Here is a 25,211-nt window from a genome sequence, read left to right as displayed (position 1 = left end):
TGAATTACATACACCTTTACTGCAACATTGAATTCTGCTATATTTTTTATTAACTGTGTGTTACTTGGTTGTTTCCTTGAATATCGTTTTTCTAAGGTTCAGAACTCCATTTTGGCAGAACGTAGCTATTGTATGGTGCATATGGAGATCAATTTTTCGCCTTGTGTTGTGAGGGTGCACATCTTCATTTTTGAGGAAGAGTGCAGGATTTTCAGTCGCTTACTGATATATAAATGCCTTCATATATAGGAAGGCATGGAAATGGGAGGCTCTGTAGTTTTCTGACGAGTGGCTTCCAAAATTTTCTATGTTTGGCACCTTCTATGATTCTTATAATTCCTTTTTTGGAGTCTAAATATCTTGATGGTGTTTGGAGAAGGTCCCCAGAAAATGACTCCATATTTCAGGATTGATTTGGCACTTGCATAGTACACACTTTTTTGGCAGTATTTGCTACAGCAGCTTTGAAGGATCCTCGTCACATAGCAAGATGTGTTCAATTTTTCGCTGAGATCGTCAATATGAGTTCCCCACCTGACATTATCTTTGTTCCAGTTCCTGAGAAACTTTGTCATACCAACTCTATTTACAACTTTGTTTGACAACTGGATATTTAAATTTTGTGGAACCTTTTCCTTGATATTATGGAAATTGATTGCTACAGTTTTTCCTTCATTTATGATTAACTTATTGTATGCTAAATATTCTGCTATGCTATCCATTGTCTTTATTGTATTTTCTTGCAGTAGGTCTTCTGATTTGCGGTAATGAGACAGCTTGTGTTGTCAGCAAACTGGTGAGCATTTTGACACTGTATGTTTGTTTGTAGGTCATTTACATACAGGAGGAACAGCACTGTTCCTGGTACTGATCCTAGGGGAACACCATATTTCTTGTCTTGGTAATCTGAGTAATGGTTTGTGATAGTGTTACAATCAGTGTGTTGCATTTGTACTGTATGTTTCCATATGCAAAGGTATGACCAGTCATTAGGTGTGCCTCTGATGCCTAGTTGATAAAATTTCTGAAGGAGTGCTTCATGATCTATAATACTGACTGGTTTTGACAAATCAAGGCATACACCAGCATATTTGCTACTCTCCACTTTCTGATAAATTACGATTAGGAATTCATAGATAACACTACTGGTTCAGTGGTTCTTCCTAAACCTGTGTTGTGATGTGAATAGGATTAAATATTTTTCCATACAGTATGTAAGTCTTTTGTAGAAGACTTTCTCTTAAAATTTTGAGCCCCTCGACAGTAGGGCAATTGGCTTGTAATTGCCAACTTCTTCTGCATTTCCTTGTTTTTGTAGATTGGCTTCAATTTTGAAATTTTTAGACAATAACGGAAAGTTCCTGATACCAGTGAACTATTGCGTAAATATGTTAGTTGTTTCACTATGAGTTCACTACATCATTTTATTATTTTGTCGGATATACCATCTACTGCTGACGACTGTTTCGTTTTTAAGGTTTTTATGATGGTCAGAATTTCTTCATCATTCGTTGGGCACATATAGAATGAGATCGCTGAGCTGCTGATGTTTAGTGTGATACTGTTGCAGTTTGGTTACTTGGAGTAATCTTACTGACTAGTTGCCCACTTATGTTTGTAAAATAGCTGTTGAAGGTATTCACTACTTTCCTCTGCTCTGTTATTTTCTCTCCAACTTTACATTGGCATTTCTAGTAGGATTATTATCTGTCTGTTGTTTCACAACTTCCCACATGGCTTTGATCTTGATTCTAGCAGACTGAATGTATAGATAATTTATTTTCATTTTTTACTTCATTGAGAACTTATTTAAGTATTGTCTTGTATTTTATGTAATAACCATGAAATTCATCACCTAATTGCTGTGTCTTTATAAGATCATATAGTTTTCACTTTTTTTGCTTCAGATGTTTATTCCAGTTGTTACCCAAGATTTGTTTTTATTATTAGACCTCAGCCTATGTTTCTTTTTTGGGAATGCACTTTCATAGTAACTGCTAAATATTTCCATAAATCTTTTGAACTTTTCACGTTAACTTCCTTATGCATATACTGCATTCATGTTTCTTTAGCCAGCAGTTATTCGAAGTTGTCTATAATCTGTTTACCTAGGATTTGACTAATTCTTTTGCATTGTGGTTTTAGGTCTCCATTATGGTCACTAAACCCTGTTTTTATGGTTACAGCCTGGAAGTCATTTTTTCTGCATATATGGATATTGAGTCAATAGTGGTTAGATGTAGTTTTGGGAATTCTAGTGGGAGAGTTTATAAGAGCCTGTAAATTATATGTTGAAAGAAAGGTCATGAGATTTTGTTTTTTTATTTGAGTTTTTTCTGGAAATTTATGTTGAAGTCACCACACAATATTAGTTTTTTCTTGTTAGGTTTAAGTTTGCTGAGTGCACTATCGAGTTTCTGTAGGAACATATGTAAGTTCCCATCTGGGCTTCTGTACAGTCAAATTACTATTATTTTTAATGATATTATTTCTGTAGCTTAAATTTCAAAGTGTGTCTCTTTTCCCAGTATCTCTAAGGATTTTAAGCTGTGAAGTTCGGTGTTACCTCTAACAAAATGCATGTCCCACCATGGGCAGAAGATGTCCTACAGAACCATGAGGATATTGTTAATCTTGGTATGTTTGTGACTGCTAACACATCACTACTCAACCGATGTTGACTTAAGCATGTAACAGAAGCTTCCTGACAAAAGTATTTCGATTCATAAATTTTATTTGGAAAAGATTGAACATTCTGCGAACGATCACGAATTTCGTTCTTCTTTCAAGTTCAGGTGCATGTAATTGATCACTGACCTTCTTTTTCACCTGTTCCTTTTCACCACTGGTGCCTGATTGGTCTTCTTTTTCTGGTGAGGCCATGAAAAATCCTCATTCCTTGTTGGTGGACATCTTTTTCATTTAATTTGTTTTTGATTGTGGATGTCTTTTCCTGTAGCTGTGGATGTATGTTCTGACATTTTTGTTTCGTTGCCTATAGGTATATCTTTTCTGTGTTTTTTCGTAGTTGCACAAGTTTCGTCACAAACAATTCCTAAATTTGATGTTTCCAATTTGCTCAGACAGTTACTCAGTACGGTTTTCGTAGAAACTGGTTCTATAACACTTGGTTTTCTTGTAGTGAAGTCAACATTCCGTGTTAATTTTGCTAGAATTTTACCAATGAGCGACTTCCCAGCATTATTATAGTGTTGTCCATGTTTTGTAAATAGTTCTCTTAATATGGGGAGCTCGAAGAATGTCACATTATGATAGGACTTGAATATTTTTTGGAACTCTTTGTCTCCGAATTTATGACTGAGTTATCCTGCAGGTCGTATATGTGTGGCATGGTAGTAACTGTGATGTTGGGCACTTTGATCTCATGTAATGTAGTTTTTAAGCACTGTGTAGCATGTTTACTCTTATTATGGTAAACATGATTGCTTCCACTCATAATTATGATGGTATCATTCTTAAATAACTCGTTTAATATACCGAATTACAGTTTTTTGTTATCTCAATGAAAGATGCAATCGATTTTGTTATTGCTCTTGCCGTAAGTGACACACTACAATCATTTATTCTTTTAGCAGCTCTTTTGGTGTGGCTGTCACCAATCACTACAACTCGTTTTTTCTTAACTTCACTTGTTTATTACTTGACTACATTATCGTCTTGGCCATGTGCACTGAGACAGCTGTTTTTGCATATTTTGTAGATGAGGTTAGGTTTTTTCTTTTTTTCTTTTTTTGTGAAAGTTTATTCTTTGGCTGACAGTTTCTTCTTCGACTAATACACTGTAATTTTTTCCTGCCACGACTGTTGACGATATATTGTCTGTGTTAAGTTCTGTTTGTTTACCAGTAATTGTTGTTGTGGGCCCATCGGAAGTTTTTTTTTATTCAATCGTGTTTACATTTTCTTTTTCTTGTCCGACGCACACACTCCATTTTTACTATGTGTATTTGCTCTTAATAATTTTAGTTCATCTTTTGGTCGCAAGGTATCGTTTCCGAGACGAATTGTTCAGTATTACACACGCGAACAAAGCTTGTACTCGGCGATATGGGTGATGGGAGCGACCGTAAGGCATTTCCCGTTTACAGTAGCTCCCATCAGTAACACCCACTTTTTTGTTTATAGAATGGGAGACTATGCAACAAGCATCTTGATGTGACATCAAGTTTAAGCTATTATTTAAACTTTCAAGACAACGTTGTTATCACTAACTATGAACCATGGTACTTAGGTAGCTGTATGCTTTAGGATTTAATTTAACACTGTCGTATTCACTATAAATCAACATTTAATTGGGAACCACTTTATGACATGCCTAACACGACAGCCATCTTTGATCTATCTACATTTACTTTACGGTTTGAAGAACGATTTCGACGACTGGCGTGATTATTTGAGGATGGCTTTAGAAACGTATAATATTCTTTTCACACTCGTAACTCGTAATGTAAGACCGAAAAAACTAGTGTTAGGAGACCAGTTTCTCCAAATGAGTGGTTGACGGCGACGTCAAGATTCCTGGCAACAGGAGCTACAAAGGACTAGAATTTGCTACTGAATTTCGAGACAAGCATTGAGTAAAATCGTTCTCAACACATATCAGTCTCTGATCAACTCGATGTCGGCAGGACGTTAAATCCGATCATCCTTTCTTCCTTCCCAACACACACAAGCTATTTACACTGTCCTGGAGGACAATTTCACGAAGGTAAGTAAACTACTGCACCTCTCTTGAGTGTGACAGGTTACATATTATATTTCAGTTTAAGACATGTTTGACACACAGCATATTCTTAAAAGTTACTTACGTGGCCAGTGAGCTATAGTTCAGTTTTCAATCCTCTACCTGAAATCTGACAGCAGCTTTTGTACCAGAATATAAAATATCATTCTGAACTCTAAACAGGCATTCACAGCATACCTGTAAATTTTTACTAGTAGTATTGCGGCATAGAATTCACTCTTATTATGAACCATGTATTATATTAAGAATTAAAAGACGTGTAATAATAACTATGTCCCTCGAGGCACTGTTCTAAGACCTTATATGAGCTTAATTCCTTATTCTGACTGTACTCTTTTTTAGAACAAATAGGGCCTACATTTTTTACTATGTGTTACAACTCACATTAGTTTATGGCATGGGTCAGCACTAAGTGAAAGTGTCCAATCCCCTGGCAACAGATCGCATATATTTAGTTCCTTTGCTTAGCTCTTTGCGGGAAACAGTACTCAACGAACTTTTTAAAATAATTTACCGTTCCCTTGTTTGTGCAGGTCAATCGCTCATCTCGTTGTTAAAGAATTACAAGCAGCTACCTCCTTATCTCTATAACTGTGTTCTCTGCTTTTAATTTCCCACAACATGGATGACTCCTACAAATTTCGATCAATTTGGCAATGAACTATCTAGAACACTGATGTTTATCTCCCATTTTAAAATTCACTCTGCACACACAGACGAGAAATACCTGACTGAACAAACAGCTGACTCAGACACGTTTTACCGTCAGATTTGCGGCGATCTCCTGTCCACACGCTGCAACTTGTATGCCCAGATGTGATTTGAACCCACAGATTTGAGTAATTTCGCTTAAGTCTCCAACTCCATCTTCTAGGTTTGAGCACATCATGTACCCGCACAAATCGCCTATTCACACGCAACGATCTGTCTGTACAGATGTGATGTGCGCGGACTTTTGCTCAGACAGATCGTTGCGTCTGGACGGGCTTTAATGGACAGATAACAGGCAGCAATGAAATAGCCTTCTAACATAAAAATGAATATCATACAGTGTGCAAATTAAACTTAGCCTTGTTCAGTATATATGTAGGTTAGCCTCAATATTGGTCACTATCCGTAAAATGTCTCAGTATTCTCTTAACTGACGTTACGGACTTGGGCTATGATTGAATGTAGCGCGTTGAACTTGATTGGCGCATTCATCTTGGTGCACGCCCTCTGTTACGAACCGACTTTGAACGACGTTTAAATTGCGTGGGCGTTGACGTAAAAGGCGGTTTGAGTGAACCGGTTTGAAACCTGTGGAGAGCGGGTACGTAGCGGCTTGTGCCACTTTCATTGGTTGGCATTTACTATCTATGTGTACACGTCAAATAACAAATAATATTTCTGTTTAGGACATAAAGAGGAAACTTGGTGACATGACTGAGACGCATCATTCGGAGCAACTTCGCGGAGATGATGTGTTTGCCAACAGCAGCAACGAAACAGTTGTAGAAAATGTTGATTATTCGTTAGTATTGAAAGAAGCTGGAGAGTTCCTGAATACCCTATGTACTGTTGATGCATGCAGAAATTCGTTTCCTGTTGCTAGCCCAGTGAAAGATGAAACCGGCAAAGTGGAGTTAGAAACACACAACAGTTCAGTGAATAGATCGTTGTTTCCAGATGACGATGGCCAGGTGGATGTTAGCTTTACTGTTAATCAACTTATTGTACATTCATCAAATCTACCTCGTCGTCTGTTTTGTCCATTCTGTACACAGCATTACGGCTTTGAATTCCTATTGAAGGAACATATAAAAAAATTTCATACTTTGGAAATTGAAACTTTTGTTATTAATAGCAAGAACTTACAGTTCCATCCATGTCCGATCTGCCAGGCAAAGTTCTACCTTCCAGATTTACTGATGAAACACGTTATGTATAGACATCAAGAATGTGTTTTAAACATACTTAGGGAAGCTAGTCCTAATCAGTATGTTAACTGCAGATTTTGCCCGTTTAGAGTGTGGAAAAAGCAGGAGAAAGAACTGCTTATTCACGTCGAAAACAAGCACCTTAAAAGCTTTGAAACAGTGTTTATAGAAAAATATTCAGACACTTTAGATCCTGAAAATGGTTGTGATGAAAGTACTGCTAAAGAATTTTTTTACTATCCTAAGGCAAGACCTCCACCGACTACACTGCTAGTGGATTCCCCATTTGAGCACCAACAGGCAAAGAATGGTGTTCAGAAATCAATTTTGAAGAACAGGCTAACTTGTGAAGAAGGCCATCATATGAAGAAAGGAACAGATGCTCAATATTTTACTGCAAGAAGTGAAGCAGTGAAACGTAGACTGCATTATGAAATAGATTCAGATGATAAGAGAGAAAGCAATGATACCTGTGCTATAAAATCAATATCAGTTTGTCATCCACAAAAAAGATCAAGGTGGAAAGCTTTATTTAAGAAGATGAGGAGACCTCGCAGTATTCCAAAACGGCGTTTTGTTACAAGCACACCGTATGCCAACAGTGCAAGAAACCAGAGGGATTTTTTTGTAGACGGAGAAAGTGAGGCACATTGTGTGTATTCCAGTGCCACTAGTCCTGCAAAAAGAGTTAAATTTAGTCTTATGGAAACAGATAAAAATTTGAATGAGGAACACGGAATTTTATTAAACACTTCCAAGAAACTTCAGTCTAGTAATGAAATAGAACCCATTCTAAAGCAGTTCAAGTGTGCACTTTGTTTGCAAGCATTTATCAGTAACAATGAGTTATTAAATCATACGAGACATAAACACAGTGGACCCTTTAATTTATTGCGGCCACGCTATAGATGTGGAGAATGTGAGGCAAAATTTTACAAAAACAGCTACTTATTGCGGCATTGCAAATTTCATCATACTCCCTTATGTCTGAGAAACAGAAAACATTAATGAACTTCTGTCACAAAAATAGATAGATCCTATGCATGTTACTAACATAAAACTGCCTGTTTGAGAAAGGCTTTCTATTCATTTTCTATCATATTTGTTAGCAATACTTATAAATAATATTGTAATTGGACTGTGAAAATATGTGCTATTAGAGGCCTATATGTACCACATAGCTGATTCTCCTGTAGTGTATCTCTTACAGTCTACTCACTCCCTTTGACACTTCGGAATAGTCTGTTTCTGGTAACATATTACCATATTCTCACCAACACATATACATTCTCTGCTGTCCACCTTTCCACCATCCTTTCTTATTCTTTACCCACTTTTTTTAAATTTTGAGTTGTGTCGTATTTTCATCTAGTGATCATTACCATATTCAAACATCTTAGTATATTTTGCATACCATTGAAAATCTTCACACGTCAGCTTTTGTAGGTTTGCTATGGATCTTTTATTACCACTGTGGAATTGGTGTCCACCAGTGCAAACAGTGGGAGGACCACCTAAAGAGTAGATTGAGGTGAGCTGTATTATTTTTCCCTGTAATGTTGGCTGACTGGGCTGCACATAATTATCATAACTATATAGTTGTAATCTGTTGGAAATATTCATGTTAGCCCACGTGTTATTGAGGAAAGAACAAATTTACTGTCAGCAGCATGTCGATACAGTAATTTTTAAATGTGTGTGTTCTTGTTTTCTAATCAGTAATCACTTTTTTGTTAGATTTTAATTTAAAGTGTTGTCTGAAACTATTCTAGATCTGAATGAGTGAATTACACACAGATGTTCATCATTGTTGCAGATTTTTAGTTTGGTATGTGATTAAATTAGCGTCACCTTTTGAATCCATGTGGAAGGACAATAAGACATTCAGTGAAGATTTGTGGTGTGCTAAGGAAAAGTTTGTGAAAACTTAAATTTATTTCTAGTGTTGCAATTCCTATTACAGATTAGATTCTTTCTTTTAACTTTGGCACTAGAGAATCCAAAAAGGAATATAAACACCTGTGTTGTGACAGGTGCGTGATCCCTCATTAAATAGGGAAAGTTATGAGCAACAAGCAAGAATGTAGATGAAGTTGTATGATCAGTTTTTTGTTTTCATTGTTAATTTTTTACCCCTGTGTGGAATATGCCTATTTGTTCATCAGTTATTTGTTTGCTATTTTGAAACAATGAGCATTTGTTATTGCAACTAAATGCACTGCAGTTAAATATTTTATCAAAGACAAAAGTTTATTTCTGTTGTTATCCATAAATAATTGTTAATAGTTAAATAAATTGCATGCATGTTTTGCAAGCATCGTAGTGTGTGCTTTAGTAGAAATTGTAAATGTCATGAATGTGGGAGTAGCTGAAGAATATTTTCAGGTGTAAATATTTATTTCTGAGATTTTAAGTTAGAATGTATTACAATTTTTGTAATGTTATATATATATTTTTTACATGTCTGTGAGTTGCAGTGAATGGAGAAAGTATAAATTATCTCTAAAATATTTGTATATAGGTATGACTGCTGGAGAGGATATTTTAACCATGGATGCTATTGAGACAGGTACAGTGGCAAAGCTCAAACTTTATGCATATACAAAACATTAGATAGGCTTATACTAAAGGACTACAGTTCTTCTTAGTATGCTGGTGCTGTGTTAAAATATATTGTTTGTCGTCAAAAGTTAACTTCCCCTCATTTTCTTTCTTTTGCACAGTGTTACTATAAAGGTACTACTTTAAAGATAACTTAAATGTTTTCAAAATATTGCCAAGTCTATTCATCTTTTCACTCACATCAGTCTTTAACGAAGTAACACTCATTCTGTTGCATGCGAAAGTTCACTTTTCTTTAAACATGCACTTTACCTCATTGTCCTCTGAGCAAATTATTGTATCAAAACAGGAAATATATTGGCTAGCATTTCTCCTTCAAAGGATCCCTTTATTATTGGTATTCATTGTTGCTTCATTTAGTTTTCCCGATCTCCCTTTTCCGCATATTAGAACTTATTTTCTACTATTTACAAGATATGCCAATTTCGATTTTCATTATCTTTGTCTGCAAACATAGTTTTATATTTGTCCCGTTGAGAAATAGTGAGAAACATTGATTCCAGATGTCAGTACTGGCTTTTAATATTATCATGATCCTCATAGCTATCTTACACACACGCACATCTGTACATTAATTCAATTGTGTGCTCCTTCTCCTTAGTTAACATTTGTCTGTTAGCTCTGTGCACACTATAAGTTACTCACTTATGGTTTATCAGTCAATTAAAATAAGCAGCCAGAACAGCTATACAAAAGAGGGAAACCTGAAATGCGTAATAAGAGAAATTAGTGGGTTACAGTGAAATCTGAACGAAAAATGAAGCGGTCCCTAGTGAGAACTCCTGCCAGGTGCTGAATGCTTTATATTAAGACTTGCGCTAGAAAACAGTTCGTCTTTGCAAAAAAATTGTACTTCTTGTGAATGTGGAAGATAAGGTGGCTGTTTTAGTATTATTGCTGTGTTATAAAACTACCTTTTTTGTACAACACATCTGCTACTGAATTTCACATTCGTGAGAGATTCGGCCTCTACTGAATCTCTCACAAATGTGCCTTTTGCCTTTGAAGGGGAGAATTGAAGCTTTGGTTCTCCCAACAAAGCAGTGTCCCAACTTGCCCCCCCCCCCCCCCCCCTCCACACACACACACACACACACACACACACACACACACACACACACACACACACACACACACACACACACAAACAAACCTGTACCTCATGTGTGTGACTGTGTGGTGGACTGTGGTAGGTTATCTTCATATGACAGTGAAACAAAATTTTCTTCATTGAAATGACAGATAATGAATTTTCACTAAATGAACTAACATAGTCACATTATTGTGGAAAAGGTATGCCATAATGTGAAATTCTGTAAGTTACATAGTAGGAGAATTAGCTTTGCAATTTGTATTGACAGCAGTTTGTCATAACTGTGTCAAAGGAAGTCATCATTTTTGTACCTCTGATTCAAAAATTTTGAACTTATTGTTATGTTTGTTCACCCTGTACACAACTTCATTTCTATGTATTATAATTCAAATTAAAGTGCATGCTCTTCCATTCTTTCTCCAAAATGACCATTGCCTGCAGTCCATAAACCCTATTTTCGTTGCTACCCAGCTGGCCTCATTTATCATTCCATTATTTCATATTTGACCTCACTTGTTCTTTTGTAAACATTAATATACTTTTCTTCTCCCCCTCTTCTGCAATTGTCCCTATGTTCTTCTCTTTATTGACTGGTCTGCAAGAGAGCAATTGCCTAAGAGGGGAGGATTGACAGATCACCTGTTACAGAACATGCTTTGCAGCCAGGAGACCACTATTTTCATTTTGATAGGACCCAAGTACTGGCAGCCACCAGTAGGTACCCTGAAAGGCTGTACAGAGGGGTCATAGAAATTGTAAATCTCCCAGGAATTTCAATAGAAAGGAGGAGAGTGTGAAACCGAATGACATCTGGATGCCAGAGTGATAGCAAAAGCAGACGATGGCAGTCGGCAATGGCCAGTTGTGCTCGGGTTTTCAAAATATGTGTCATCATGCAACTGCACAGAAGCATGGGTAAGCAGAGTTTTGGTGCAATCAGTAGTGAGCCAGGGTGTGAATTGGACATTCAAAGAAGCTACAAGCCCTTTGAGAATGTACTTCACAGATGGGGACAAAACGTTTGGTTTTATTGTGAAATTAATTTGACCATGGCATAATAGTCCAGAACATTTTATCAATTGTGACATTTCTGGCTGTGAAAGTTTACATTTTACAACTTCCCCATTATACACAAGGACAGCAAGTTCACTGATACTACATGCACTGTGCTTGTGGCTGACTATAGTCATTTCTCAAGCTGCTGTTGCTTGGATGGATTTATGCGGATAGTAGGTTGATGATCATAATGTTCTGGCTCATCAGTATATGCCTGCATTGACAATAATGTTTCATCAGCATTTTTAAATCAAAGAAACTTTTGTATGCACTAGAGTTATGTGGAATGGGTTCATGGCTTGTGCTGAGCCAACAGTCTGTAAATCTTGTGGAACCCTATGTTCCCTTCTTCTACTGTGTGTCATCTAGTAATGAACATTTGGCAACAGAGTTCTGAGGATACAATAACACTGAAATGTGTTTTGTTAAAAAAATTGTACTTAGAACATTTCGCATTTCCACACTTTAATTGTGTGTGTCGAGTGCCACATGAGAACTGTGTCGGTAGCCTGCTGTTTAACAAGTTTGCTTTGTGATTATTGAAATGTGTTCATTTCTGTGATATTACTTTCAAAAAGAAACATCAAATTTTGTTTACCTTCCTTAATAGTAAATTTTTGATGTGATTTTCTGTAATACTTGTTCTTGGGATTTTTAAGCAATTTATGAAGAGCCTTGGGGGACTATGTCAGTTGATAGCATTTACTAGTTCCTATGTGGTGCGTACAATCTTTAGTTGTGGTACCTCATTCTGTATGGTCTCAGCCATTTTTCTTCATTTTCTGCACAAAGTTTCAATATGTTGCAGTTCATTCTTCAGATTATTGTCAGAAAGGTTAATTTTGTTTTTAATTTCTGTCACTACACTTATCATCATCTTGTGCTGAATAACACAAATAATGTTGAGAGGGTGGTAAATTCTAGTGAATGGGGAGTTATCACAGAGGGAGTCCCACAGGGTTCAATTTTGGGTCCTCTGCTGTTCCTTATTCATGTGAATGACCTCTCACTTAACGTTCAGCAAGCAGAACTAGTACTTTTTGCAGATGACACAAGTGTTATAATAAATACCATTCCAGAAAAAGCAGCTGAAGATATTGTTAAGGATGTCTTCCAAAGAATTATTAAGTGGTTCTCAGAAAATGGACTCTCCCTTAATTTTGAAAAAAAAAAAAACTCACTGTATCTAGTTCTGTATACCGAATAGAGTCATACCGACAGGGCTCAGTCAACAGTGTGGATTTCTCCAAATTTTTGTGTGTTCACATTGATGACAACTTGAACTGGAAGAAGCATATTACTGAGCTTCTCAAACAATTAAGTTAAGCTTTCGCTCTTCGTATAATCATTAGTCTAGGTAATAAACAGATCAGCCTAACATACTTTGCATATTTCCACTCATTAATGTCATTTAGAATAGTTTTCTGGGGTAGCTCACCACTTAGACATAAAGTATTGATTGCACAAAAGAGAGGAGTGAGGATAATGAGTGATGTTCACCCAAGGACATCATGTAGGCACCTATTCAAGGAGTTAGGTATTTTAACTGCACCATCAGAGTACATATATTTGACCTTTCCTATCCGTTATTGAAGCTGTCAGTTGCTCAAAAAGGAGTACATTATTCAGCAACAAAAATCTTTGATCATTTGCCCAACAACATAAAGTGTCTGGCAGGTAGCAGATCGAGTTTTAATTCTAGCTTGAAATCATTTCTTTTGGACAACTCATTCTATTCTATGGATGAGTTTCTGTTTCAGAACTGGTAATAAAATAAAATAAATTAAAAAATTGTACCTCTAAATGTGTTGCATGTGTAGAACTAAAAATTTCAGTAATATTAATATTATCACTATTTGTGTGTGTGTCTATATATATATATATATATATATATATATATATATATATATATATATATATATATATATATATATATATATATATACCAAGCGGGAAAGCGCCGGCAGACAGGCACATGAACAAAACACACAAACACACACACAGAATTACGAGCTTTCGCAACTGGCAGTTGCTTCGTCAGGAAAGAGGGAAGGAGAGGGGAAAATGAAAGGATGTGGGTTTTAAGGGAGAGGGTAAGGAGTCATTCCAATCCCGGGAGCGGAAAGACTTCCCTTAGGGGAAAAAAAGGACAGGTGTACACTCGCGCACACACACACACACACACACACACACATATCCATCCGCACATACACAGACACAAGCAGACATATTTTGAAAACCCACATCCTTTCATTTTCCCCTCTCCTTCCCTCTTTCCTGACGAAGCAACTGCCAGTTGCGAAAGCTCGTAATTCTGTGTGTGTGTTTGTGTGTTTTGTTCATGTGCCTGTCTGCCGGCGCTTTCCCGCTTGGTAAGTCTTGGTATCTTTGTTTTTAATATATTTTTCCCATGTGGAAGTTTCTTTCTGTTATATATATATATATATATATATATATATATATATATATATATATATATATCTCTTGTAATGTGACTTGTTCCACATCATATCGATAAAATAATGGTGAACATGATCTACAGAACATAACTAAACTAAACCAACCAACCATATGACATCCACTGCTCTGTAAAGTCTCTTCTAATCTTTTCCATGCATCACATTCTGGCGGTTTTTTGATATCATTGACACACCTTCGATTAGTTTGTTTATTGGTCCTTTTATATGTGAGAATCCACCAAAGAATTTCCTTGTCATATCTACCATCCATTTGCTTGGCTATATGTCTTGATCACATCTGTTTCATTTTCATTATGGTCAAATAACATGTTCCATTCCAATTTTGTCCCTGATCTGCTTGTTTTCCTGTGTCTTGCAGTAAATCCCAACATGTATGGCTTCATTACTCCCTGAGTAACCGTCAGGTTTTGAACAGTTTTAGCCTTAAAATTATATGCCTCACTAACACAAGTAAAATTTGATAATAAACACTGGTTGTAGGTAAGCTTTCCCTTTCAGACTTGTCGAAAGTTTGTTTTTGAAGGTACAATTTAATTAATCACAAGCACTCCAACCATTTTTAATCTATTGTTTATTTCTTTTGCCATGTGTGTACTTTTTCATCCATGCTCTGCTAAACACAGTGAAGTAGGTGACCAATTGTACCAATTATTAGGGCTTCTCCCCATTCCATTCACATATGGAGCACTGGAAGAATGACTGTTCAAATGCCCCTGTGCATGCTGTAAATGTAATCTTCTTCTCACAACCCTATGTTAGTGATATGTTGGGATTGTGGTATATTCCTGGAGTCATTTAAAGCTGGTTTTGAAACTTTGTAAATAGGCTTTCTTGGGATAGTTTATATCTATCTTCAAGCATTTCCCAGTTCAGTTTCTTCAGCACCTCTGTGATACTCACCCAGGAGTCAAGTAAACCAGTGATCATTCATACTGCTCTTCTGTGTATACATTCAGTATCCCCTATTAGTCTTATTTGGTACAGATCCCACACAATATTCTAGGATGAGTCACATGAGTACTTTGTAAGCAAGTTCCTTTGTAGACTGATTGTATTTCCCAAATATTCTACCAGTAAACTGAAGTCTGCCACCTGCTTTACCTATAACTGAGCCTTTGTGGTCATTTGACTTAATATTTCTATGATATGTTACATCCAGGTATTTGCGCGAGTTGACCAATTCGAGCTGTGACTCAATTCTGTATTCATAGTTCGCTAATTTTTTTTTTTCATTTTTGTATTGCATAGCTTTACTTTTCTGAACATTTAAAGCAAGTTGCCAATCTTTGCACCATTTTGAAATCTTATCAAAATCTGACTAAATATTTGTGCAGCTATTTTCAGACAGCACTTCATTATAGATGACACTGTCTGACGTAACTGTTATTATTGTCTGTAAGGTCATCAATATACAAAATGAACAGCAAGGATCACTATGCACTTTACTGGTGCATACCTGAAGGTGTCCTGTAGCTGACTTTCCATCCGAGATAACACACCGCATCCTCCCTACCAAAACATCCTGTCAAAAATTGTGCTTGATGCCCTTTATGATTGTAATTTTTATAATTAGTGTAGATGAGTTACTGACTTCCTTGACAAGTTTTATAAAGTCAAATGAGCACAGGTGGCAGGCCTGTGCTCCTTTGAAGTGCTATAAGGACCAATTCAAGAAGAACCTGAAGAGTCCGAACATTGACCCAAGTAATGGTGTACCAACAGCAGAAGATCATAATCATTGGCACACAACTACTTCAATTGTTCTCTTACATTTTGAGTAGGACTGTGGGAGGCAGGAAATGTTTCATGCCAGGATTGGTCTGATAAGCCTTCACAAGCATCTCCATTCCTGAACTGCCATGCAATAATGGAAATGCAGGAGAAAAATGAAATCTCTGATACAAGTATCAGACAACGGTACTGAGTCAAATGCTTTTCGGAAATTGAGGAATGCTGCATTTACCTGACTGCTTTGATTATGGCTTTCAGGGTGTCATTTGGGAAAAAAAAAAAAAGAAAAAGAAAGCTAGTTGGGTTTCACATGATCAATATCTTTGAGATCCATGCCGGTTGGCATCTAGGACGTTCAGTATGAGACAGATTATTACTTTTGAGCTGAGAATATGTTCTGGGGTTCTGTAACAAATGGATGTCAGCAGCGTTGAGTGGTAGCTTCGTGCATCACACTTGCTACTCTTCTTGTAGATGGGTACAAGTTGCATTCTAACTACTGTACACAGATTTTTGTTCGAAGGACCTATGGTAGAGTATATTTAAAAGTGGGGCTAACTCATCCACAAATTTGATACAGAATTTGATAAGTATTCCATGAATATCTGGAGATTAGTTAAGTTTTGGCGATTTCAGCTGTTTCTCAACACTAATGATACTCATATCTTTGTCACCCATCTTTGCAGGTGTGCAAGAATTAAACTGGGGCAAAGTGAACATTTGGAAACAAGTTTAACATTTCTGTTTTTGCTTTGGTGTGTACGATTTCATTCCTTGTTTGGTTTGCGAGTGTCCGAACACTAACTTTAGTACCTTTGTGTATGACCAAGATTTCTTTTGGTTTTGTTAGAGATCCTTTGATAGTATTTGTTGTTGAAGACATTGCCCTCTTGATAGTGAATTGTATTTCATTTAGCATATCTCTATCTCTAGGCCTATGTTTTGTTTTACACCTAATTTGCAGTACTCTCCGTTTCTTTAGAAGTGACTGCATATCCCCCTCCCATCATGAACAGCTGTCTTCATTTTCTCAAACTACAAATGCTCAACATCCCTGACTTTGTAATTAACTTGTACTGTTTTATTCTTGTTGAGTTGGTTGTGCTTTATTATATTCTTATTATAATTAATTTTATACCTACTTTCAAACTTACTCTATTTATCTTTCATTGGTTTTTTATGTTTATCTATACTAGAGGCATCAGCAGAATGATGGTGGTTGTTCATATATGTTATTAAAATATACTCTTTCTTTGTTTTCCCAGTTTAGGGATGTCACAACTTCATCTAGAACGGCTGAGAATAAGTTTGATATTATGAAATGTCCCTGCCTGACTCCTCTTTCAATTCTAAATTTCTCTCAGAGCTTTTGAAGTCTGATGAAAGTTGTACAATTTGGTTGTTCATATTTATTGGTCAGCTCTGTAACTTTGTCCATGACTTTCAAATGGCCCAGTGTGCTGTAAAAGTATAATGCCAGTTTGTTTCTTTGCTTGACTGCAATTCAGTATTTTTCTTGTGTGGTTGGTGACAGTTTCATTCAACATATAGTACCGGGTGATCAAAAAGTCAGTATAAATTTGAAAACTGAATAAATCACGGAATAATGTAGATAGAGAGGTACAAATTGACACACATGCTTGGAATGACATTGGGTTTTATTATACCCAAAAAAATACAAAAGTTCAAAAAATTTCTGACAGATGCCACTTCATCTGATCAGAATAACAATAATTAGCATAACAAAGTAAGACAAAGCAAAGATAATGTTCTTTACAGGAAATGCTCAATATGTTCACCATAATCCCTCAACAATAGCTGTAGTCGAGGAATAATGTTATGAACAGCACTGTAAAGCATGTCCGGAGCTATGGTGAGGCACTGGCGTCGGATGTCGTCTTTTAGCATCCCTAGAGATGTTGGTGAACACGATACACTTGGGACTTCTGGTACCCCAAAGCCAATAATCGCACGGACTGAGATCCGGGGACCTGGGAGGCCAAGCATGATGAAACTGGCGGCTGAGCACACAATCATCACCAAACGATGCATTCAAGAGATCTTTCATGCATCTAGCAATATGGGGTGGAGCGCCATCCTGCATGAACATCATGCGCTCCAGCAGGTGTTTATCAGCCAGGCTGGGGATGATGCGATTCTGTAACATATCGGCGTACCTCTCACCTGTCACGGTAGCAGTTACAAAACCAGGATCACACATTTCCTCGAAGGAAAAAGTCGTGATAACTTTGTTTTTTTTCTTTTTCTTTTTGTTCTAATAAAACCCCATGTCATTCCAAGCACGTGTGTTAATTTTTAACTCTCTATCTACATTATTCTGTGATTTATTAAGGTTTCAAATTTATACTGACTTTTTGATCACCCGGTACATTGTGGATGTGAAGTTAATTGGACTGCAGCTTTTTCATTCCTTTCTGTTCTTGTGAAGTAGAATAATTCCAACACTGTTTCACTCTTAGGGAATTGTCATCTTCTGCAGACATTCTGCAAACAATTTTACAAATTCATTTTTTGTTACTTTGCCTCTAGCTTTTACCATTTCTGTTGAGATGTCACCGCTTCATGGCAACTTTTCTTTCTTTACACACCAAATGACTTGATGCAACTCATCTAGCATTAAGTCTGGGGTATTAATGTTTACTTCACCAGCTATCTGTGTTTCTGATTCATCTCCTGAGAAACACTTGCACAGTTTTCTTAGTTACTGTGCCATCTTAACTGTTAAAATGTGGTTTCTACCCAGCGTATACTTGTTTTGCTTTCTTCCTGTTAGTGTCTTCAATTGGTTCTCTTTCCATAATTGTCTGAGAGATCTGAGAAAGTGCTCATCCGAATAGTCAGTATAGTCCTATTTAAATTTTCTGTGAATCTTGTCGTTGCTCTTAAGATCACACATTGTTAAACTCCTCTGTCAACACCTGTGAATCATCAGTGAGATGTCATTTATTTATTCTTCCGGGGATCATCTACCTGAAATGATTTAGGAAATTCTAAAATAGGATAAACAAACAGACTGTCACAAATGTAGCTTTCTGCCAGTAAGGCCTTCGTCAAAATCAGATGACAAACAAACACACACATATACACTCATGCAAATGCAACTCGCACACATGTGAGTGCAGTCTCAGGCAACTGAGACTGCACTGTGAGCAGCAGCACCAGTGCAGGATGGGAGTGGCGACTGGGTGAGAGTAAGGAGGAGGCTGGGGCTGGGAGGGGGAGGTATAGTAGGGTAGGGGTGGCACAGGGATGAGGTGGAAAGAGGGTCGGGCAGCTATGTGCAGTTGGGAGGTTAGACGGAGGGTACCAGAAAGGTTGGGGGAGGGGGGGGGGAGGAGAGAAGTAAGAAGAATGGGTGCGATGGAGGAATAAGGGCTGTGTAGTGCTGGAATGGGAACAGAGAAGAGACTGGACAGGAGAGGACAATGACTAATGAAGATTGAGGCCAGAAGAGTTCCGGGAACGTAGGATATATTGCAGGGAAAGTTCCCACCTATGCAGTTCAGAAAAGCTGATATTGGTGGGAAGGATCCGTATGGCACTGGTTGTGAAACAGTCATTTAACTAAAGGATGTCATGTTTGGCATCATGTTCAGCAACAGGGTGTGATCCATTTGTAGTCATTGTCCTCTCCCAGCCAGGCCTTTCTCTGTTCCCATCCCAACACTACACAGCCCTGACTCCTCCATCACACCCAGTTCTTCCTTTTCAGCTATGCCCCACTCCCCACCTCTCTGCTGCCCTCCATCTAACCTCTCGATTGCACATAGCTGCCCTATTCTCTTTCCACGTCGTCCTTGTGCGCCTCCCTACAGCATGTCACTGTCTGCCATCCATACCCCTACTATCCCTCCCCCTCCGGGCCACAATTTCCTCCTTACCTCCACCCAGTCGCCACCCTCATCATGCACTGGTGCTACTGCTTGCAGTGTGGCCTCAGTTGCCTGAGACTTCAATCGTGTGTGTGAGTTGCGTTTGTGCGAGTGTGTATATGTGTGTATTTGTCGTCTAATTTTGATGAAGGCCTTACTGGCCAAAAGCATATTTGTGACAGTCTTTTTGTTGTCCCTATCAAAACTCAGCATCTCCACTATATAGTGAGTAGCAACTTTCCTTTTCACAATATTGTTACATTCCATCCTGGATTTTCCATAGTTTAAAATAGGATAAATGGACAGAGCAAACTCTGTCCTCCTGATTATGAGGTCATTGTCTTAACAACTGTTCTTCCTCATTTGGTTTTTTCCTATTGTACAATGATATTTGATTTACACACAACTTGCCTGGGATGACTTGTAATATATAGTTTTGCATGTCATCACTGCACACACTAAGGACACTTGCTGGCGGCTCTGGATCAAGGACATGCTGCTTATTCCCCTGTCTCTTCTGAAAAATGATTCCAGGCCTGTCAGTTTTTCAAAACTGAGTCAGCATCCTTCGATAATGTGTGAGATGTTGAGCTTAGGAGAACAAGAAGACATTACTATGATGCACTCTTGATCTTGACATATGATTTTCTTGCAGTAGCATTGCATTGTGATCATGTTTTGTAATGTGGTAGGCTGCTGTATTCATCTCCTTTAATTATTAACAACCACTCTGAGTCCTATAAGTAATCTTTAATTGTGTAGTTTGCATTACTTATGTTGCAATTAACATGTGAGGATATTTGCAAAAAATTATTTCATTCTCTGTAAGGATCAGTTGTCAGGTGGTGCACCCAGAAAGCTTGTAGTTGACTCTTATATGGGTGGCAACATCATTTATTTTGGACCTGTAGAAACAGATTTTTATACTTTCAGAGAATCTTTTTCAACAAAATGATAACTATCTCAACATAATGATTCTCTGTAACCAGTTTCTCTTCGCCTAGCAATAATACACTCCTGGAAATTGAAATAAGAACACCGTGAATTCATTGTCCCAGGAAGGGGAAACTTTATTGACACATTCCTGGGGTCAGATACATCACATGATCACACTGACAGAACCACAGGCACATAGACACAGGCAACAGAGCATGTACAATGTCGGCACTAGTACAGTGTATATCCACCTTTCGCAGCAATGCAGGCTGCTATTCTCCCATGGAGACGATCGTAGAGATGCTGGATGTGGTCCTGTGGAACGGCTTGCCATGCCATTTCCACCTGGCACCTCAGTTGGACCAGCGTTCGTGCTGGACGTGCAGACCGCGTGAGACGACGTTTCATCCAGTCCCAAACATGCTCAATGGGGGACAGATCCGGAGATCTTGCTGGCCAGGGTAGTTGACTTACACCTTCTAGAGAACGTTAGGTAGCACGGGATACACGCGGACGTGCATTGTCCTGTTGGAACTGCAAGTTCCCTTGCCGGTCTAGGAATAGTAGAACGATGGGTTCGATGACGGTTTGGATGTACCGTGCACTATTCAGTGTCCCCTCGACGATCACCAGAGGTGTACGGCCAGTGTAGGAGATCGCTCCCCACACCATGATGCCGGGTGTTGGCCCTGTGTGCCTCGGTCGTATGCAGTCCTGATTGTGGCGCTCACCTGCACGGCGCCAAACACGCATACGATCATCATTAGCACCAAGGCAGAAGCGACTCTCATCGCTGAAGACGACACGTCTCCATTCGACCCTCCATTCACGCCTGTCGCGACACCACTGGAGGCGGGCTGCACGATGTTGGGGCGTGAGCGGAAGACGGCCTAACCGTGTGCGGGTCCGCAGCCCAGCTTCATGGAGACGGTTGCGAATGGTCCTCGCCGATACGCCAGGAGCAACAGTGTCCCTAATTTGCTGGGAAGTGGCGGGGCGGTCCCCTACGGCACTGCGTAGGATCCTACGGTCTTGGCGTGCATCCGTGCGTCGCTGCGGTCCGGTCCCAGGTCGACGGGCACGTGCACCTTCCGCCGACCACTGGCGGCAACATCGATGTACTGTGGAGGCCTCACGCCCCATGTGTTGAGCAATTCGGCGGTACGTCCACCCGGCCTCCCGCATGCCCACTATACGCCCTCGCTCAAAGTCCGTCAACTGCACATACGGTTCACGTCCACGCTGTCGCGGCATGCTACCAGTGTTAAAGACTGCGATGGAGCTCCGTATGCCACGGCAAACTGGCTGACACTGACGGCGGTGGTGCACAAATGCTGCGCAGCTAGCGCCATTCGACGGCCAACACCGCGGTTCCTGGTGTGTCCGCTGTGCCGTGCGTGTGATCATTGCTTGTACAGCCCCCTCGCAGTGTCCGGAGCAAGTCTGGTGGGTCTGACACACCGGTGTCAGTGTGTTCTTTTTTCGCATTTCCAGGAGTGTAGCTTAGTACTGTATTGAAAAAATGAATTGATTCGAAGGTAGAAGCAATGAAAATATATTCATTAATTTCTATTTTCTTATCACTGACATTTTGCTGTTTGGTACACCTTTTATATTAATACATGAGTTGTAATTGGTTTACTTGTGGCTAATCATTAGACTACTTTTGTCTTAAATAAATTTAATAGAATCCCTAAACATTTTTTAGATGATAAAAGTTTTTCTTATAAATGATTTTTTATGATGGCTTATTTTAACTGTTAAGTGACATTTCAGTATATTTGCTTTCCAATTTGATTTGGTAAATTATGAAATTGTGATACCGTTTTTATCCTGTTGTTTCTGTCTGTCCATTTTTATAATGGTCTTCAGTTACATATAAAATTGATACGTGGCAACACTATAAAATTTGTAGTGAGTACATATTGTATGCAGCCTTCTAATACAGTATTTCTGTGCAATAACTTCCAGAAATAAAATACAGCTGTCATTGTTTCTGGTTTCCTGATTTAATAATGTTAACAGTACATTGTTTATACAGTATGTCAAACTCTCACAGCCTACCCCTTTTTTTATATAATACAGTATATAATCATGATCATTTGTAGTGTTGTTTAAGGGACATCAAATATGACATTGGTTTGTATATTGTAGTACATGTTACTTTAACAATAACTTAAGTTTCTTCTTTTTTAAAATTTAATTCCTTGCTGCATATCAACATTTCATTTTGTACATGTATAAAATAATTTTTCTTTTTTTCCAGGCATTTACCAACGAAACAGATAAATGTGAAGAGAATTATAGAAGAAAGGAATTCTTCTAGTCATTCTAAAAAATAATTTCAGTAGCTTTAACATTTGTTATACTTCATATAAAAGATATACTAGTGAAAGGTCATAAATGACACCACAGATTCATGTATAGTTACCAAACAAGATTAAAATCATTTTAACACACTTATATATTGGTTGTATTTCTTAACTGTGTGTAGTTTGATCAAAAACTGTGTTTCCATTTCATTTAGGTTTCTATCAGTGAGACATTGAGTCTTATGTTTTTTGCATCTTTCTGGTCCATTGTAAGTAAAACTATTATCATCTCGGATGTTATGCCGGAGACGGCTTATAACTGTCATTTGATTTCAATTACATGAGTTCAGAAGCATAATTCAGAAATACAAAACATGTTAATAATGGATAAAATTGTGGTCTACACAGAATTTTTTTGCTATTTTGCATGTAAAACTGATACAAGAATGAACACAAATGATGTTGATTTTAGACTCATTCTGTTTTTCAAAGCAAGTTGTTTCGTAGGAGCAATGGACACTGTGATGTATAGTACTTGGATGGTATATTCAAGACTTATAACCTTGGGTTCGGTGTGGAGCGGTGGAGGGGTGAAGTGTACTACAGTAGTCGTCGTGGGGTTGTGGACCACTGTGGCTGCGGCGGGGACGAAGCCTCTCTGTTGTTTCTAGGTCCCCGGCTAACATACAATACAATACAATATTTTGGAAGTAGAAAACAAACTGCTACCAGTTTTTAGTTAGCTGTGAATCCGTAAAAGAATAGATACTAAAACAGCCATTGAAATATCTCTCCCGAAACTAATACCGTTTATTGTTCAAAGCAGTTTCTTTTTGCATATGTACTGTAGCAGATGCGTATGTGCAAATAGTGTCCTTGCAATCTTGAACTGCAATTGGAATTCTTTTTGATTCCATAGCTGTTTTGTGAACTGATTCCATTTTCAAACACTAAACAATTTGTACGCTGCTTGTGAGAACTAGTGTAATACGTTGAAAACTTGTTGCTGTTTAACTGTATCATTACCGGAATCAAACAGTTTGATATGTGGTGTTTTCATCCAAAGCAGATTAAGGGAGAATGACCACATAAATATAGTTATGGCAAATGCAAATGTCAGACTGAGACCCACTGGAATAATATTAAGGAAGTATTATTCAATGTGAAAGAGATCACTCACAATCTTCTTACCCAACCAGTTCTAGAACTGTTACCAATTGGGACTAGAGGAACAGATAAAAGGGAGGGAGGAAAATCATGGGAACATGTACAGCAGACAGGAATTAGCAAGATATGAAATAGAGATCAAGAGTGTTCCAAGACTAAGTACTGTGTAAGAGGAACTGTTCCCAACTGTGCAGTTCCAAGAAGGAACAATTGAGGTTGACCTCATTGTGCTGAGCTGCATGCTCTGCAGCTCTATAGTCAAACTTACACTACACCAGAGCATGGTATGGTGATGCCCGCTTAAGATGACTGTGCAATATTTGAAACATATGGTATGGCTGCTTTCATAAGCAGCTCTATCTCTGTTGTGGTACTTTATGCTGGTAACAGGAGATGGCAGGTGGATGCATGAGACAAACCTGTATATTGTCCCTTTTGTTCCAAAACAGTTAACATGCATATACTAGTTCTGTGATAAAGGTGACTGAATGTTTTACAGAGTCTTATATGTCAAATGCGGTAATTTAATAAATTAGTTTGCATCTCATTTATTGTTACCACATTTAAACATGTTAGAGTATGAGATTTATAATCATATTTCTCTCCTGTTCTGTAAATGCTAAGAAACTTAATTTTTGCAATGTACTAAAAGTAAATCAGATGTATCTGACAACAACTCCACTTTTATTACTTTAAAATAAACAATAGAAACTACAGACAAGAATGTAAACAGATAATCTAAGCCACAGAAACCTTTAATCTTCATCAGAGTCCTCTTCAATATATCAGGTTCACACAGCATGACATTCAGACCCTCATCACCCAACAAACTGCAGTAATATTCACAATATTCCTGCATAATTAGCTGTTTTTCACATATTTTGAGCAGATCCTTTAGGTTTGTTGTTGCTGTCTGAATTTGATTTGTGTATGCATTATGAACAGACATTGGCAAAGATCTTTCTTTATAAGATTTAATTCCTGACGGGCATTACAAATTCTGTATGATAAAACGCTGAAAAAGATTCATTTCTTTCAGAGTGGGGTATCAGAAATTGTGCACTAGGATTCTGGGAATATCTTTTGGGTTGTTTTTAAAATTTAGAAAATTGCTGTGCAGCATGCTGTGGACAATGAAAGGATGAGGATTCTTCCTGCAACTTCAGATGATTTGTGCCCCTCCTTCAGGTTGGTTCTGTGGCACATACTTACTTTTGTTCTCTCTCTTGGAATGAAT

The 25,211-nt window shown here is 38.0% G+C and overlaps 1 protein-coding gene across 2 annotated transcripts; it reads left to right on the top strand.

The window, feature by feature from the left end:
- The first annotated feature begins 5,954 nt into the window (after window positions 1-5,954).
- On the top strand, window positions 5,955-22,960 carry LOC126354322 (uncharacterized). Of its 2 annotated transcripts, XM_050003892.1 has the most exons (4): window positions 5,955-6,077; window positions 6,163-8,215; window positions 9,206-9,253; window positions 22,762-22,960. In XM_050003892.1, exon 2 carries the CDS (start codon window positions 6,187-6,189, stop codon window positions 7,690-7,692), a length of 1,506 nt encoding a protein of 501 aa, XP_049859849.1. In that variant the 5' UTR covers window positions 5,955-6,077; window positions 6,163-6,186; the 3' UTR covers window positions 7,693-8,215; window positions 9,206-9,253; window positions 22,762-22,960. The 2 variants fall into 2 exon arrangements, with proteins under 2 accessions (XP_049859849.1, XP_049859840.1); XM_050003883.1 differs by having other exon boundaries at window positions 6,163-9,253.
- Window positions 22,961-25,211: the final 2,251 nt, after the last annotated feature.

This window comes from Schistocerca gregaria, chromosome 1 (assembly GCF_023897955.1).
Source record: "Schistocerca gregaria isolate iqSchGreg1 chromosome 1, iqSchGreg1.2, whole genome shotgun sequence".
Taxonomy (NCBI): Eukaryota; Metazoa; Arthropoda; class Insecta; order Orthoptera; family Acrididae; genus Schistocerca; species Schistocerca gregaria.
The sequence above is the reverse complement of the archived record's forward strand: the minus strand, read 5'-3'. Positions and strand labels throughout refer to the sequence as shown.

Excerpts from the sequence above, each read along its gene's own strand:
- LOC126354322 (XM_050003892.1), top strand. The coding sequence starts at position 6,187 with ATGACTGAGACGCATCATTCGGAGCAACTTCGCGGAGATGATGTGTTT.